This window comes from Thermobia domestica, chromosome 3, assembly GCF_964235325.1.
Source record: "Thermobia domestica chromosome 3, izTheDome1.hap1.1, whole genome shotgun sequence".
Lineage (NCBI taxonomy): Eukaryota > Metazoa > Arthropoda > Insecta > Zygentoma > Lepismatidae > Thermobia > Thermobia domestica.
The window spans coordinates 150,845,855-150,862,847 of NC_137456.1; the positions used below are offsets into that span (position 1 = coordinate 150,845,855).

The 16,993-nt window shown below is 36.1% G+C and overlaps 1 protein-coding gene across 2 annotated transcripts in view; it reads right to left on the minus strand.

Moving 5' to 3' along the window:
- The window catches only part of LOC145680809 (uncharacterized), a 708,231-nt gene that overhangs the window by 303,823 nt on the left and 387,415 nt on the right, over positions 1-16,993 (minus strand). The window contains exon 2 of one of the 2 annotated variants that reach the window (XM_081751881.1): positions 5,018-5,252. The exons of the other annotated variant lie outside the window; for it this stretch is intronic. Within the exon in view, the coding sequence (XP_081608007.1) occupies positions 5,018-5,252 (235 nt within the window). The remainder of the gene's footprint in view (positions 1-5,017; positions 5,253-16,993) is intronic. 2 annotated transcript variants of the gene reach the window in all.

Here is a 16,993-nt window from a genome sequence, read left to right on the forward strand (position 1 = left end):
TGTGGTTTGAAGAGGGATTTGCTAGGTGCAATTAGTGTAGGGATTTCATTTCCTACTGACTCAGTGACGTTTAGGCCTATGTCTGTTGCATCTGCAGGTAGAAAGTCTTCATCTGTATACACTTTCATTTTAAAGGCCAAATCCCAGTTTTCTTGAAGGCGTTAATTTCGTTCAGCATTGATGCTGCTCGCAAAAATGCAGGGCCAAAGAGTTGAGAGATGACTTGGAGCGTAACAACCTTTGGGTAATTGGTTCTAATCCATTTTCTAACCTCATCTTCATAGAATTTGCTGAGTGGCCTCATAAAGCCGACGTCAAGGGGTTGAAGTCAGTGAGAGCAATGAGGAGGCAGACAAAGCAAAACGGCTCCATTTTCTCTTGCCATGTCAATTAAGTCCAAGTTTTTAGTGTGGGCGCTATGACCATCCAGAAGAAGAAGAACTGGTTTACTTGTAGATGCTCCTGAAAACATTAGGAATTTCTTGAACCATTTGAGAAAGAGTTCTTTTGTAATCCATCCAGTAGCACTAACTTCTGCCCATGATCCAGGTGAAAGGCCCATCTCAAATTCCTGCTGCATCCTTGCTCTACTATAAATCATCATAGGTGGCATGTAAGCTCCAGCAGCTGAACCACAAATTACTGCAGTAACCGTTTCTTCTCTCTCTGTTGAAGTTACAGCTCCAACTTGATGTTTCCCTTTTTCTCCGACAACCCTTTCATGTCCTTTAGGATTCACGGTTATTCCGGTTTCATCTACATTATAAATATTTTCTGCAGAGAAATTATGTTCATCAATGACTCCAGTCAAAAGCTCAAAAAACTTGGAAACAGCTACCTTGTTGAACCCCATCGCGCGAGCTCCCGATGTAGATTCTGGTTTACGAAGTGTTATTTTAGGGTGACGCTTAATAAATCCTCTTAACCAGTCAATTCCAGCCTTTTTTCTTGAAAGGGAATTGTTGAATTTTGTTTCTTTCTGCCAATTGAAACGCTAATTCTCTCAGTTCATTGCCAGTTAGACCAAACAGTCGCCTCTCCATTTTCACTAAATAATCTACTAACTCGCACTCCTGTTCATAGGTAAACACAGGCTTGAAATGTCCCATTTGTTTCTGGCAAGATCCAGGGTTTTCTCGTTCCTTGTTACAACACCGCTCCAGCGTAGTCTGGGGAACGTTGAACTGCTTGGAAGCTTTATAATATCCCATTTCACCACGTATTACACTCTCGATGGCCGCCTTCATCTTTTCTTCCTCCCAACTTGGCCTCGTTGATTTCCTTTTATATGTGCGAACCATCTTAAAATGACAGCAAACAAGAGCTTATGCAATCCCAGCATTAACAAGAAATGTTCGAGCTGGATAGTAAACTACACGATCGATACTCTTACGGGGCATAATGGGGTAATGGGGCAAAATGGGGTGGTTCCAATACCGTTTTGCCCCAGATGAGTTGTAGTGTTAAATCAACGAGTATCTCTGTTATAACCTACAATCCGTAAACCTCAAAAACACACAACAAACACAGAAGAAATATTCTTTCAACATATCAATAGTTTAAAAGCGTGTAAAAAATAACTTGCCTTACCTTGACCAAAGAAAAATCCCAATGGTTATATGCCACAGCTCGAAACAAAGAATTGACGCACAGCACTGTTCCTTTTCAACTGATAAGAACGCTACTCAAGTGCGACAGCCCTTCGTCCTTGAGAATGTTGTTTAGGTACTTATCACTAGATTACAGTAAATTACAGTTCGAAAAATGCCGATACCTCGTTATGCCCCCCTCCCCGTTATGCCCCACGTTCCCCTACTTCCTAGGTAAGTGACACATTCAAATATGACTCAATATAAATGTATCGTCCTTAAGTAAGCTATTCCACAAATACACATATTACTAAAGGAAAAATTAAGAAAAGATATTAAGGTTCCAGCACTGGAAATAGGACCGTGGAAACACAATCCAACTGTAGTTATGAAAACAATTTATAATATAACAAAACAAAAGAAATTAACGAAAAGAATGAAAAACAGTAAAAAAAGGAGGATATATAAACACACTACATTAACAACAAAATACTGAGAGGAAGAATCTAGAGCAAAACAGTAAAATAAAATTATAAAGTCTAATTCAAATAAAATTAATCGGAAAAAATTGAAGTACCGTAGAACTGCAACAAATAACCAAAGAGAGAAACTTAGAAAAAATAATAGAGGAAATTGAAACAGAAACAATGAGGGCAATTAGTAACTCAACTAAACAGAAACAATCAGGGCAATTAGTAACTCAACTAAAATAAAATTTATAAATGAAAAAGCAGTAGGCCAAATATGTTTTGGTATCGGCAACTTAGAAAATTAAGGAACAAGTGCTGGAATGCTAAAAAAAAAAAAAAAAAAAAAATAGAGGTCTGTTTCAATATACCTTCCCTGATAACCTAAAGTATTTCATACTAAGAAATTATAACGGCCTAAAGAGTACATATAAAACAACACTAGGAGAAACAAATCAAGAAAGCTGGAAAGTTTTATAATCGAGAACTTAAATCTAGATCTACGGGAAAATCCAAAGAAAATAGGGAACAACAGAATACACAAGCCAACATCGTTATCAACGTCAAAAAAAAAATACATATATACAGATCGAATGGAGAACACCGTAAATATCTCATGGAAATACTGTTGCTAAAAGATAGTGAGTAAAATGGAACTAAAAAAACCAATATGAATTTAGGAGGCGAATCGAAATATACCTGAAGTACAAACAGAAATTAAGGAACTTTCAAATCAAGAAATGAAGGGGTGCAGAAGCAAATTATATATATTAGAAATTTATTGTATTGTATATATTAGAAACTATATATATCAGAAATTTTGTATCAAGAATATTAGTAAATAGGTTCATATCTGGCAAGATTAATGAAGATGTCCTTACAAAAAAGACAAATAACGATGAAATGGAAATTGGCAAACATTGAAATTTAAAAGAAAGAAGAAGAGAAAAAATGATCCCAAAGCATATTGACTCGTATTTGAAATAGTATTGGTCGAGGAATTAAATATACAAAAAATAGATAATTGTACTCTGCAGCTTTGTTTCAGGAAAAAAGAAGCAGTAGAGACAGATATAAGAAGGTTAATGGAATAAATTAAAGATAAAAAAACGAAAAATACCAGATAAGCATTTTTAGACATTAGTGGTGCAATCCATAGACTATTTTTAGGCAACGTAGCCTGTCTTCTTCTGATTATCATCTCTATTCAATCAACTGAAGACAACTATATCAAACGATATTCTATATCATACAATAGAAACTTATTATACAGAAAGAAAAGTTACATTACAATTAGTGGACCAGAGCATACTACCTGAAAACACTAAGGATACCCGAACTCCTCCATGGCTAAGCGGTTAGGATACGCGCCTTTGTTGCTGAAGGTCTGGGTTCTATTCCCGGCGGGATCTTATGTGGTTCGAATTCCAATTAATCAGTAGGTCCACGTATCATATAACCTTGATCCTGAACAGGACGTTACACTCAAAATCAACTCAATTCAACGAAAGAATACCCGCAGGGTTTGATGTAGATTCACAATGTGGCTATAATAATACAACTTTGCCGAGAGTTAACAAAAGAGATGAAGGAAACAGTTTGAACGCTTGGATATGCTGACGAAATTTCAGAACAAAGAAAAGAATTATCTAGAAGGGAAATTGAAAATACAAACATATCTTTGGTATTTATTTACCAAATTTGTCCCATACGCAAAGATATATCTTAACAAAAACAAGTGTTGCATAATATAATTCAGAAATATATATACACATTAAAGGAAGACGACTGTTCTACTTGAAACGAACTTTGATATGTAGTTACCACCTTCTTCGAACCGGGAGTTTATCAAATCACAATATTAACTCATCATTAAAAATAAGAGGACACGACTTCCACCATTTTCAAATATTCGTGGTTCACAGGGAGAGGAAGTCGGCAAATTCTTATTTTTTTCTGACTTATTGAAAGTGACGTATTACGTTGATTCAGAACGAATCGAAGAAAAATGCCTTTAAAAAATGGACACATTTTGAAAATTATAAATTTTAAAACGTTCCTACTTGCTAAAAATACGCCATATCATGGCAGTAGTATTGGACACTAAGGTACTGACGGAAGCGTTCACCTCTGACGCATAAAGTCCTTGGTTCCATCCCAGCTTGTGCCGAGTGAACTTTGTGCTGGACAAATACCGTGTGTGTAGGTTTTCTTGAAGTTCTCCCGTTTTCTTCCCCTTTCTTCATACTTTATTCTCTTATTTCTCATCATCACCGTCTCCCTTAGCCTAACCGGCATAACCATGGGACATGAAACAAATATTTCATTTTCACTAATGTACTGACGCTGTATACTGATGTAACCATCTAACTGGATATAATGGTGTTATACAGGGTTCCAAAATTTCTTCACTAAAATGTGTTTGTAAAAGCAAAATGACAAAAAATGAAATGAAGTCTTTAATTTTTACGTCCCATGGTTATGTCGGTTAGGTTAAACGAGACGGTGATGATGAGAAATGAATGAAATGATGAAAGTGGGAGGAAACGGGAGAACCCCACCAAAACCCACAAGCACGGTGTTTGTCCACCACAAAGTTCACACAGCACAAGCTGGGATCGAACCAAGGACCCCAATCACCGGAGATACACGCTCTACCACTGAGCCACCGCGCCCCCAACGTGTTTGTGATAGGGTAGCGTTCCTAATTTGTAACATTAAATAATAAATGTGGTATTGCAAATTTTTGCTTAACATGGATTTAAATTCGTAATAATCTTACAGAGTATCATTTTTAAAAAAATAAATTTTGTGCTATGTTTTCAACAGTGTTCTAACAATATTCTCCGTCGATAATCATATAATTGAAAGTTTATGTAGTTCATCTGTTTATCAGAGTGCTAAAAGGTCGTTTCATTATATATATACTCATATACTCATTCAAGCAATTGGAATCATTACCATCTTTGTCTCCTGCAGGTGTACCATTTCCTACTTTCATATCTTTGGCTAATCTTCTATATTGTATCAGCCTTACTTCATCCAATGTCTCCCTTTCCTTATGTTTTCCAGAAGTTCTAGTTAATGCCTTACTTTCATGCTCTATTGGATTTCCATTGGTATAGTCAAAGAAATATACGATCAAAATAACCGTAGTAGGAATCAGCAATAGCGTATCTGCCTTCATCTTCACAATCTGTAAGATACAATTTATTAATCAGTACAATGTTGACTGTAAAATATGAAACTAGTACTTAAATAAGTCTAGTTTATACAAGTTTGTTTAAAACTATAAAATATAATTCGGACGTTTATTTTATAGCTATCTCCACTTCTAAAGAAGAATTAAGCAAATGGAACTACATTTTATAACATATTGAATCAATTTCTCATGGTTGTTGTACTTACAACTTCTCACGATTTTTTAAAAAATAATTTCACAAACAATAAAAACTTTGTTTCAAACACAATTAAGCTTTCTCTTAAAATAGGAAAAGTTAGTGTAATGGTTCTTCATACTACCCTGCTTAATTCTTTCATTGTAAAATGGATATAGAATAGATCAAATTGAGCAAGTATAATACTTTTTGCTATTTAAGCTCATTAAATAATATAAACCGGTAAATCTATTTATAATACCACATACTTAAGCAGAAATAAAATAAAAGGTATGGACAACTGGAATAAGCTTTTTTTGCTTCCATGTATAAAATTAAACCAAGTCGTGGTGCAGTTATTGAAAAGTATTTACTTATGAGATACAACAGAATTATAAAGCTTTTCAGAAAACTTCTAAGAAAACTTACCCCCAATTCTTTGTAATACAACAGATGTGCAATCTGACAAATACATAACAGTATGTGTCTGACGTTTTTCCAGTATTGTGCTCAAACATTCAAAAGCAAAATTCGCACTCAATTACAGCTGTTCGAGCAACAGTACCAGTAAAGTAAGGAAACTTTGGATGCTACAGAAAGACTATCATGAAGACATGTCACCTCTGACCTCATTCTCAAAACATCTAATAATGGATTTGATTTAAATTCATATAATAGAGATATAACACAAATAGCTTAAAATCATCTTCACCCGTTGATTACTGTCACAATTTCAATTTAAAAAGAATCCCAATAAATCAAATTCTTAATTGATCCAATAATGAAGGTGTCTTTCTACAATCAGTGTATGGTTGATATTTATTCACCAATTCAGAAGGAGATGAATAAGAAGGATATGTTATTCATACCCTAGAGCATGACTATCCGAAACAATAAATACATTACAATGTTGACAGTCAGTTAGAATTATATAATCCAACAACAGTATAAAATGTAAGTGATAAAGATACAAATCATGGAGTAGTGAAATCGATAGTACCAATTTAGGGATCAATAGTGTTGATATAACGTCTTGTGTATGTCATTTAAAACCAGTGATGTATGATATTTGTAATGTAGATTGCCAAGAAAACAACAGTAAGGCCTGCTATATATTATGAGATACTCCTAGGAAATATCTTAGGATTTATATTCGGGAAAATGTTACCATATATCTCATAGGAAATTTTACCCTTGTGTGCCATACATGCCGAAGATGATTAAACTTCTGTTTCATATCTTCTGAAGAGGTGCCATCTCGCATTTTTTTTTCATGCTCGGCCATAGGACCTAAATAAACGTTTCTAATTGGTCGGAGTTATCCGTTGGCCCACCTCGTAATAATACACATATTAATTTATTAACTTCTAAATCTGAATGTTTGGTGTGAAAAGGATGAAGAGTTTTGAAGAAATAACACTTTCAAATGAACGCAATCAAATGATTTTACGTTTGAATTGAAAGAATGAAATTAATTACGTTTTACATACTGAAGTAAAAATGTATCAGTATTTCATGTTGGTTTCGATTATAGTTTTCATGGTTGTCTCCATCTTTAAATTCATTGAATAGTTGTTTTTTTTTTTAGATTATAACTCAATCATTAGTTGCTACATAATAATTAGTTTATTAAACGTAAATCCAGGGAAAAAATGTCATCGCGTTCGTACGGGCCTGGATCGATCCCATCGAATGATCATCTTGTGTGATATTTGTCCAAGGGTTTCCGAGGTCATATCAGGCCAGGAGGGTACCTTGAACCCATGCCTTGGCAAACACATTGCGATGCCTTTTTCGCACAAAATCAGGGCCTAAGCCAAAGATAGCCCAGAGTCACCAATGTAGTCAACAGTTGACGTATCTTGTGTAAATTCAATATGAAATCCCCTACAAATCCAAGAGCCTGTTCTGTGGGCCTCTTTATCGTTATTTCCAACAACATATTCATTAAACTGTGTCAATGGTTGTGTATTGGTGCTATTCTGGTCCCAGTGACTAACGTATACATTATCTTTCTTATTAAATATTATGTGTGGCTTCGGACATAGGATTGCTGTTTTGCTATACATAGAGCAGAAGGAGCGAAGAAGCACCAAGAATATGTAACAAAGGACTAGAGTGAGTAACCTATACAAAGAGTTAAAATTGCCCTCGTACTGGAGAAGCTGTCTTGAATTAAGCTCAACTGACTATATGCATTTTAAGCTCGTAAAATAACATGGTCTGCAGTTCCACAGCGATTTAGAGCGCTTATACGGTGTTGATGGTTGAATGATTTTAGTATGATGTGTTGGTAGTAAAGAATAACATTCAGCCCGTATAAGAATTTAGAGACATTCGAAATGCTAATGATATTAGAGTAATGTCGGGAAAGTTATAGAGCTGCAGCACGATTATACACTGCTCGCAATGCAGAACGACAATGCTATTTCATAGAATCTTCTGCGGAAATTAGCAGAACGATTGCGGCAGACAACAAATGTTTGTCGAAGTTACAGTGTCTGGAGAGAAGTCGTACAAAATGAAAACATTGTCATTGATGCACCTGTAGCTGTTGCAGTGAATCCATATATACAAAGTATCTTCCCGACAGATAGCACGAGAGAGTGCTGTCGGTCAAGGTAGTGTACTGTGTATTCTGTGAAAATAAAATTTTCGTTTGTGTCATCTTTCACTGCGTCAGGAATTAAGTGATGCTGACTGCAATTTACGGCTTCTCTTCTAGAGCTGGATAGTCATCCAATTGCGAGAACATCCGAATTTCGTAGTCTTCATGATATGGACTGACGAAGCACACTCTGCAGTGATGACAACGTGAATCTCCATATTGTACTCATTACTGGTCAGTGGAGAATTCGCACTGGAAGTAAGAAGTCAATCGGCAACGACGATGGAGCATTAATGTGCTGGATGGAATTCTAGACTCAGTGCATTGTGCTATGTTTTTTTGAGGATCATTAACATGTGCAATGTTTCGTGAATTCTTGCGGTAACGTGTAGAGCTGCTATTGTAAAATCTACCTCTCCATATACGTCAGACGATGCGGTTTCAACTAGATGGTTGTCCAGCAGATAATGCTGCCATCTGTAGGGAAGAGGTAAATGTTCTCTTTCCGCAACGCTGGATCGGGAGAAGTCCACAGTTTCCTCCGAAGTCTTCCGATCTGCTTCTATGGACTATTTTTAGTAGATCGAATTAAGGACCTTATTTATGTCAATATACCAATTACAATTCGCAACATGAATAAAAGCATTACAACCCCATAGTAGTAAGGGCCTGACTTGACCGCACTCTTAATAATTCAATTTTGGATCCCCATGGACCATAGTGAATGAATCAGGGATGCTTTGGCCCGGGATTGCGTCACCTATTGAAATTTTGCTTATGCTTATTCAGGGGCCATGCACGTTGGTGTAAATGAGTCAGAGGTACCTTGGCCATGCTATGACGTCATTGAATTGGGAGTTTTGGATCAGAGGTCATGATGATTCTTTAAAAATTACTAAAAATATGGTCTTGATGATTCATTACGTTATGAAATAGTACAGGTTTACGAATGCTTTCGCTCCCTTTTATGGCATAAAATTTGGAGATTGTTATATCTTTGATGAGATGGACTAACATTGATGCAAATGAAATCTTTAGTTTTACGTCCCACGCATATGCCGTTTAGGCTAAAGGAGATGGTGACGATGATAAATGAATGAAAGTGTGGGAGAAATGTAGCATAATGTTGTTCACCACAAATCTATTTTCGCGGTGTTTGAACCAGGGACCACATACAGCAGAGGTGAACGCTCTACCACTGAGCCACCGCACCTCTATTGGTATGAATGAATTAGAGGTAGTTGGTTCGAGCTAATATGTTCGTTTGACGTCACTGAACTGGGATTTTTAGCTTGGAGCTTATGATGGCTTGTTTCGTTCCCTTTTATGGTATAAAATTACCAAAACAAGGTTTGATCTCTTTCTTGATGATCTATTACAGTATGAATTAGTAGACCCCAGTAATAGTATAAATTAGTATTAGTATTAATATGAAACTCGAAAACTTTGGAGTTCCTCCGTGGCTAACCGGTTAGCGTATACGTCTTTAACGTGGGAGACCAGGGTTCGATTCCCGGAAGAAGCTCATGCGGTTCGGATTGTTATCCCTTTGATGAGATGGACTAACACTGGTGCAAATGAAAAATCTTTAGTTTTACGTCCCACGATTATGCCTATTATGCTAAAGGGGACGGTGACGATGAGAAAGGAATGAAAGTGTGGGAGAAAAATAAAGCATAATGTTGTCCACCACAAAATTACTTTGAACCAGGACCCCATACAGCAGAGGTGAACGCTCTACCACTGAGCCACCACGTCCCTTACTGGTGCGAATAAAGTAGAGGTATTTGGTTTGAGCTAATGTGTTTGTTTGACGTCGGGCTGACCCTATTTTACTTTTGGGACCCACATGGACCATAGCGAATGAGTTAGAGATGTTTTGGTTCGGGATTGCATTACCTATTGAAATTTTGCTTATGTTTACTCAGGGGGCAGGGGTCACTCAGGACACATAAGATCACCTTGATTTACATCAGGAGTTGGGGGGCGGGAGGGAGTATCGGACCTCGTTCCCTTTGATGATTATTGATTTTGGAGCCTTATTACGTTATATGGAGGCGTATTTAAAATTATTTCCTTAAATTTGATAAGTACTTTGTGATCCACTTTGTTCCGTTTCAGGGGTGAACATGGATACCTTGCAATCGTTCCAAGTTCGATTCTTGGTGCTAGTTTAGGAAATGTTGAATTTAACGTCCCCAGCGAAAACGATGGTGATGAGAAATGATAGGACGAAACAGGGGAAAACATGTTCCCTTTTAGGAGTACAAAATTGCCAAAATATAAACGTAAGCAATACGTTGTACCACGTGTTTGGTCTTTTGGCCCAATTTATCCTCTTGGATGAGGTCCTATTACCTTATATAGTTATATGGGCGTATACAGGGGTTCGTTATCTTTCATAAGATATGGGTATATTTGTGCACCCCTTTAAAATTTGAGTGGAGTACTTTGGCCCACACCCTTCAATTTTGGAAATTGCCCAATTTAAACATTTGGTATAATAGTATAGGGCTCTAATATATATTATTATAAATTTGGGTGGTCCACCTCGTTCCTTTTAGGGGCACAAAATTACCAAATTTTACTGCAACCACGTGTTTGGTATTTTGGCTCATTTTATCACCTTGGATGAGGTTCTATTACCTTATATAGTTATATGGACGTATACAGATGTACATTTCCTATTATAAGACATAGGTACATTTGTGCACCCCTTTAAAATTTGGGAGGAGTATCATAGCCCACCCCTTAAAATTTGGAAATTTTTCAGTTTAAGCATTCGGTATTATACTACTGGACTCTAATATGTATCATGATAAATTTGGATGGTTCACTTCGTTCCGTTTTAGGGGTACAAAATTGCCAAAATATAAACATAAGCAATATGATGTACCACGTGTTTGGTTTTTTGATCCAATTTATCCTCTTGGATGAGGACCTATTACCTTATATGGTTATATGGGCATGTATAGAGGTCTATTCCCTATCATAAGACATAGGTACATTTGTGCATCCCTTGAAATTTTTGGGAATGGTACCTTGGCCCACTCCTTAAATTTTAGAAATTGCCCAACCACGTGTTTGGTCTTTTGGCCTGATTTATTCTCTTGGATGATGTCTTATTACATTATATGGTTATATGGTTATATATATAGGGGTCTATGCCCTATCATAAGACATAGGTACATTTGTGCACCCCTTTAAAAATTTGGGAAGGGTACCCTGGAACACCCCTTAAATTTTGGAAATCGCCCAATTTAATCATTTGGTATAATAGTATAGAACCCTAATATAGATCACTATAATACCCCTATGCACTCCTCTTAAGCTTTTTGATAAGAGAGAACCACGATACTTTAGGGTTACCTTCTTGGTCTTGGTGTTAGTGCGTGTAATTTATATCTTAAATAACACTGACGGTTTAGTTAAAATCATCTCAAAATATTTTAGCCAAAATTTTTCAGTGAGTGCAAAGAGGGAATTGTTTCACGGTTAACCGCCAAACGTTATCCGGTTTTTAACTATTCGGTTAAAAATTATCGGTTTTTAACTATTCGATTAACAAATAAACGGTTTTTAACTATTCGATTAAATTTTGAGTCCACTAATTTCCGGTTATTACAAAAGTTCAAGTGAAAATTTGAAACTAAATTGTTTCGAACTCAAATTTTTCAAATCAAAAATATTCAAACTGAAATTTTCGAATTAAAAACATCAAACTAAACTTTTCGAACAAAAAAGTTGAAATCAATATTTTCGAATTCAAATTTTCAAACAAAAGAAATCAAACTGAAATTTTCGAATTATAAACATCGAACCAAAATTTGAAATAAAACTTTTCGAATTCAACTTTTTAAACCAAACAATTTCACACTGAAATATTTTAAACTAGAAATTCTAAACTAAAATTTTCGAATCAAAACATTTCAAACCAATTTTAGAACTAGAAAGTTGAAACTAAAATTTTCGAACAAAAAAAAATTGAAATAAAACTTTTCGAATTCAAATTTTTTCAAACCACACAATTTCTCACTGAAATTTTTGAACTATAAATTTTAAATTAAAATTTTCGAAAAATGAAATCAAAATTTTCGAACCAAAACATTTCAGTCCAAATTTTTGAACTAGAAAGTTGAAACTAAAATTTTCGAATTCAAATTTTTGAAAAAAATCAGTTTCACACTGAAATTTTTGAACTAGAAATTTTAAGCTAAATTTTTTCGAAAAAATGGAATCAAAATTTACGAACTAAAACATTTCAATCCAAATGTTAGAACTAGAAAGTGGAAACTAAAATTTTCGAATTAAAAGTTTCAACCTGTTTTCGAAGTAAAAAAAATTTATAACGAAATTTTCAAATCAAATTTTTGGACCTAAAATGTTCAAACCAAAATTGTCGAACTGAAAGTTAAAGTTTCGAACAAAAGAAATAATTCGAAATTTTCAAACAAACTTCTTGAAAATATTTAACCATAGCCGTTTACTGATTTTAAAATTTTAATTGTCTTGAAGAAATATTTGGGACTAAGTTTTGAGAGATGAACCGTTTGGTAAGCCATAGCCAGACCGAGACATTGATATTGCTTGAAATGAAGTTTAATCAAGCTTTATTTCATCAGACAGTACTAACTTACGATCCGTTTTAGTGCATTTTTGTTTCAGATCAACGGCCAGCCATAATCGGACTTTTTTTTTCGTATCATCATGAAAGCACGCCAAGCTTCTTAGAATGGTTACAGCCGCTACGCTACGTAAAAACCTGAATCCCTACCACAGAACAAGCATAAACGCATATTTCAAGACCTTGAATCGAACCTGGGACCATTTTAAGAAAAGGTTACTTACCACAGCGATTCTCCTCTGATGAGATCAATCGACCCAGGCAATCTCTTGAAACAATATTATACTGTAAACTGATCGACTTTCAATTTAAAGAAATCATGATTTTGCACTTGAAATCACTCAGTTTTGTCACCGGTAAAGAATGCAGCATTTGCAGATTTGTTTTGCGACATCATTCAAAGCTCAGTTTGCTTCGTGTTCTGCAATAGGATTTCTTGAAAACGTGTTTGTGATGTTCTCAGTTTGATTTCTTCCCTGAGATACGATACCAGTGTTGTGCCGTTCTACTATTAAGGATCGCTGTTTCACAACAGTGCGTAAACTTCATTCGTCAGTCTTTCCATGAAACGTTATCGTACAGCTGATGCTGACACTTGCAGAAATCATCTTAACCGACCTTGTCACAGGAAGTCGCATTTGTTTTCATTACGAAATCCAACCATTCAACCTATCTTGAGTTGTACTTTGTTATTACAGGAGAGGGAGAGAGGGAGAGGGAGAGAGAGAGTGGTAGATGTTTAATGTCAACCTGTTTAACATCTTAGCATTTTGTTTTTGTTTTGTTCTAAGGAGTACCAAGCATGATTGATTTTAAGGTTTCCTGATCTCATCAGAGGAGAAACGCTGTGGTAAGTAACCTTTTCTTAAAATGGTCCCAGGTTCGATTCAAGGTCTTGAAATATGCGTTTATGCTTGTTCTGTGGTAGGGATTCAGGTTTTTACGTAGCGTAGCGGCTGTAACCATTCTAAGAAGCTTGGCGTGCTTTCATGATGATACGAAAAAAAAAGTCCGATTATGGCTGGCCGTTGATCTGAAACAAAAATGCACTAAAACGGATCGTAAGTTAGTACTGTCTGATGAAATAAAGCTTGATTAAACTTCATTTCAAGCAATATCAATGTCTCGGTCTGGCTATGGCTTACCAATCGGTTCATCTCTCAAAACTTAGTCCCAAATATTTCTTCAAGACAATTAAAATTTTAAAATCAGTAAACGGCTATGGTTAAATATTTTCAAGAAGTTTGTTTGAAAATTTCGAATTATTTCTTTTGTTCGAAACTTTAACTTTCAGTTCGACAATTTTGGTTTGAACATTTTAGGCCCCTCCCAAATTTTTAAAGGGGTGCACAAATGTACCTATGTCTTATGATAGGGCATAGACCCCTATATATATAACCATATAACCATATAATGTAATAAGACATCATCCAAGAGAATAAATCAGGCCAAAAGACCAAACACGTGGTTGGGCAATTTCTAAAATTTAAGGAGTGGGCCAAGGTACCATTCCCAAAAATTTCAAGGGATGCACAAATGTACCTATGTCTTATGATAGGGAATAGACCTCTATACATGCCCATATAACCATATAAGGTAATAGGTCCTCATCCAAGAGGATAAATTGGATCAAAAAACCAAACACGTGGTACATCATATTGCTTATGTTTATATTTTGGCAATTTTGTACCCCTAAAACGGAACGAAGTGAACCATCCAAATTTATCATGATACATATTAGAGTCCAGTAGTATAATACCGAATGCTTAAACTGAAAAATTTCCAAATTTTAAGGGGTGGGCTATGATACTCCTCCCAAATTTTAAAGGGGTGCACAAATGTACCTATGTCTTATAATAGGAAATGTACATCTGTATACGTCCATATAACTATATAAGGTAATAGAACCTCATCCAAGGTGATAAAATGAGCCAAAATACCAAACACGTGGTTGCAGTAAAATTTGGTAATTTTGTGCCCCTAAAAGGAACGAGGTGGACCACCCAAATTTATAATAATATATATTAGAGCCCTATACTATTATACCAAATGTTTAAATTGGGCAATTTCCAAAATTGAAGGGTGTGGGCCAAAGTACTCCACTCAAATTTTAAAGGGGTGCACAAATATACCCATATCTTATGAAAGATAACGAACCCCTGTATACGCCCATATAACTATATAAGGTAATAGGACCTCATCCAAGAGGATAAATTGGGCCAAAAGACCAAACACGTGGTACAACGTATTGCTTACGTTTATATTTTGGCAATTTTGTACTCCTAAAAGGGAACATGTTTTCCCCTGTTTCGTCCTATCATTTCTCATCACCATCGTTTTCGCTGGGGACGTTAAATTCAACATTTCCTAAACTAGCACCAAGAATCGAACTCGGAACGATTGCAAGGTATCCATGTTCACCCCTGAAACGGAACAAAGTGGATCACAAAGTACTTATCAAATTTAAGGAAATAATTTTAAATACGCCTCCATATAACGTAATAAGGCTCCAAAATCAATAATCATCAAAGGGAACGAGGTCCGATACTCCCTCCCGCCCCCCAACTCCTGATGTAAATCAAGGTGATCTTATGTGTCCTGAGTGACCCCTGCCCCCTGAGTAAACATAAGCAAAATTTCAATAGGTAATGCAATCCCGAACCAAAACATCTCTAACTCATTCGCTATGGTCCATGTGGGTCCCAAAAGTAAAATAGGGTCAGCCCGACGTCAAACAAACACATTAGCTCAAACCAAATACCTCTACTTTATTCGCACCAGTAAGGGACGTGGTGGCTCAGTGGTAGAGCGTTCACCTCTGCTGTATGGGGTCCTGGTTCAAAGTAATTTTGTGGTGGACAACATTATGCTTTATTTTTCTCCCACACTTTCATTCCTTTCTCATCGTCACCGTCCCCTTTAGCATAATAGGCATAATCGTGGGACGTAAAACTAAAGATTTTTCATTTGCACCAGTGTTAGTCCATCTCATCAAAGGGATAACAATCCGAACCGCATGAGCTTCTTCCGGGAATCGAACCCTGGTCTCCCACGTTAAAGACGTATATGCTAACCGGTTAGCCACGGAGGAACTCCAAAGTTTTCGAGTTTCATATTAATACTAATACTAATTTATACTATTACTGGGGTCTACTAATTCATACTGTAATAGATCATCAAGAAAGAGATCAAACCTTGTTTTGGTAATTTTATACCATAAAAGGGAACGAAACAAGCCATCATAAGCTCCAAGCTAAAAATCCCAGTTCAGTGACGTCAAACGAACATATTAGCTCGAACCAACTACCTCTAATTCATTCATACCAATAGAGGTGCGGTGGCTCAGTGGTAGAGCGTTCACCTCTGCTGTATGTGGTCCCTGGTTCAAACACCGCGAAAATAGATTTGTGGTGAACAACATTATGCTACATTTCTCCCACACTTTCATTCATTTATCATCGTCACCATCTCCTTTAGCCTAAACGGCATATGCGTGGGACGTAAAACTAAAGATTTCATTTGCATCAATGTTAGTCCATCTCATCAAAGATATAACAATCTCCAAATTTTATGCCATAAAAGGGAGCGAAAGCATTCGTAAACCTGTACTATTTCATAACGTAATGAATCATCAAGACCATATTTTTAGTAATTTTTAAAGAATCATCATGACCTCTGATCCAAAACTCCCAATTCAATGACGTCATAGCATGGCCAAGGTACCTCTGACTCATTTACACCAACGTGCATGGCCCCTGAATAAGCATAAGCAAAATTTCAATAGGTGACGCAATCCCGGGCCAAAGCATCCCTGATTCATTCACTATGGTCCATGGGGATCCAAAATTGAATTATTAAGAGTGCGGTCAAGTCAGGCCCTTACTACTCCCATTCCGGAGCATTAACGTTGCCGAGCTTGAAGCTGTTGCTCATAATTATATGCAGCGAATACATCACTGAATTACTGTTCGTGGATATCACTTGGAGCATTTATGAAGCAACAGCTGCATCTACTACACTCTGCATAAGGTAAGACGATTCTTAAGCTATTCACAAGATTCCTTCTGAAATTGTTCTATTACAAATAACCAGGATCATGGCCCCATGTTTTGGTCCATCCTTTGATAACAGCAAATTCGATATTTTTTCTTGTTTCGACCAATTGTTTCCTATTTCGTTTTATTCTAGCATCGTAAATTGTATCCCATCATCTTTTTCTCCCCAAAACTCTCAGTTTCTATAGCAACCATACGGTATCAACTAGTGCTGTCGAAATCGGTTTTTGAAAAAACCGAAAACCGGTTTTTGAAAAAAGTGAAATTTCATAA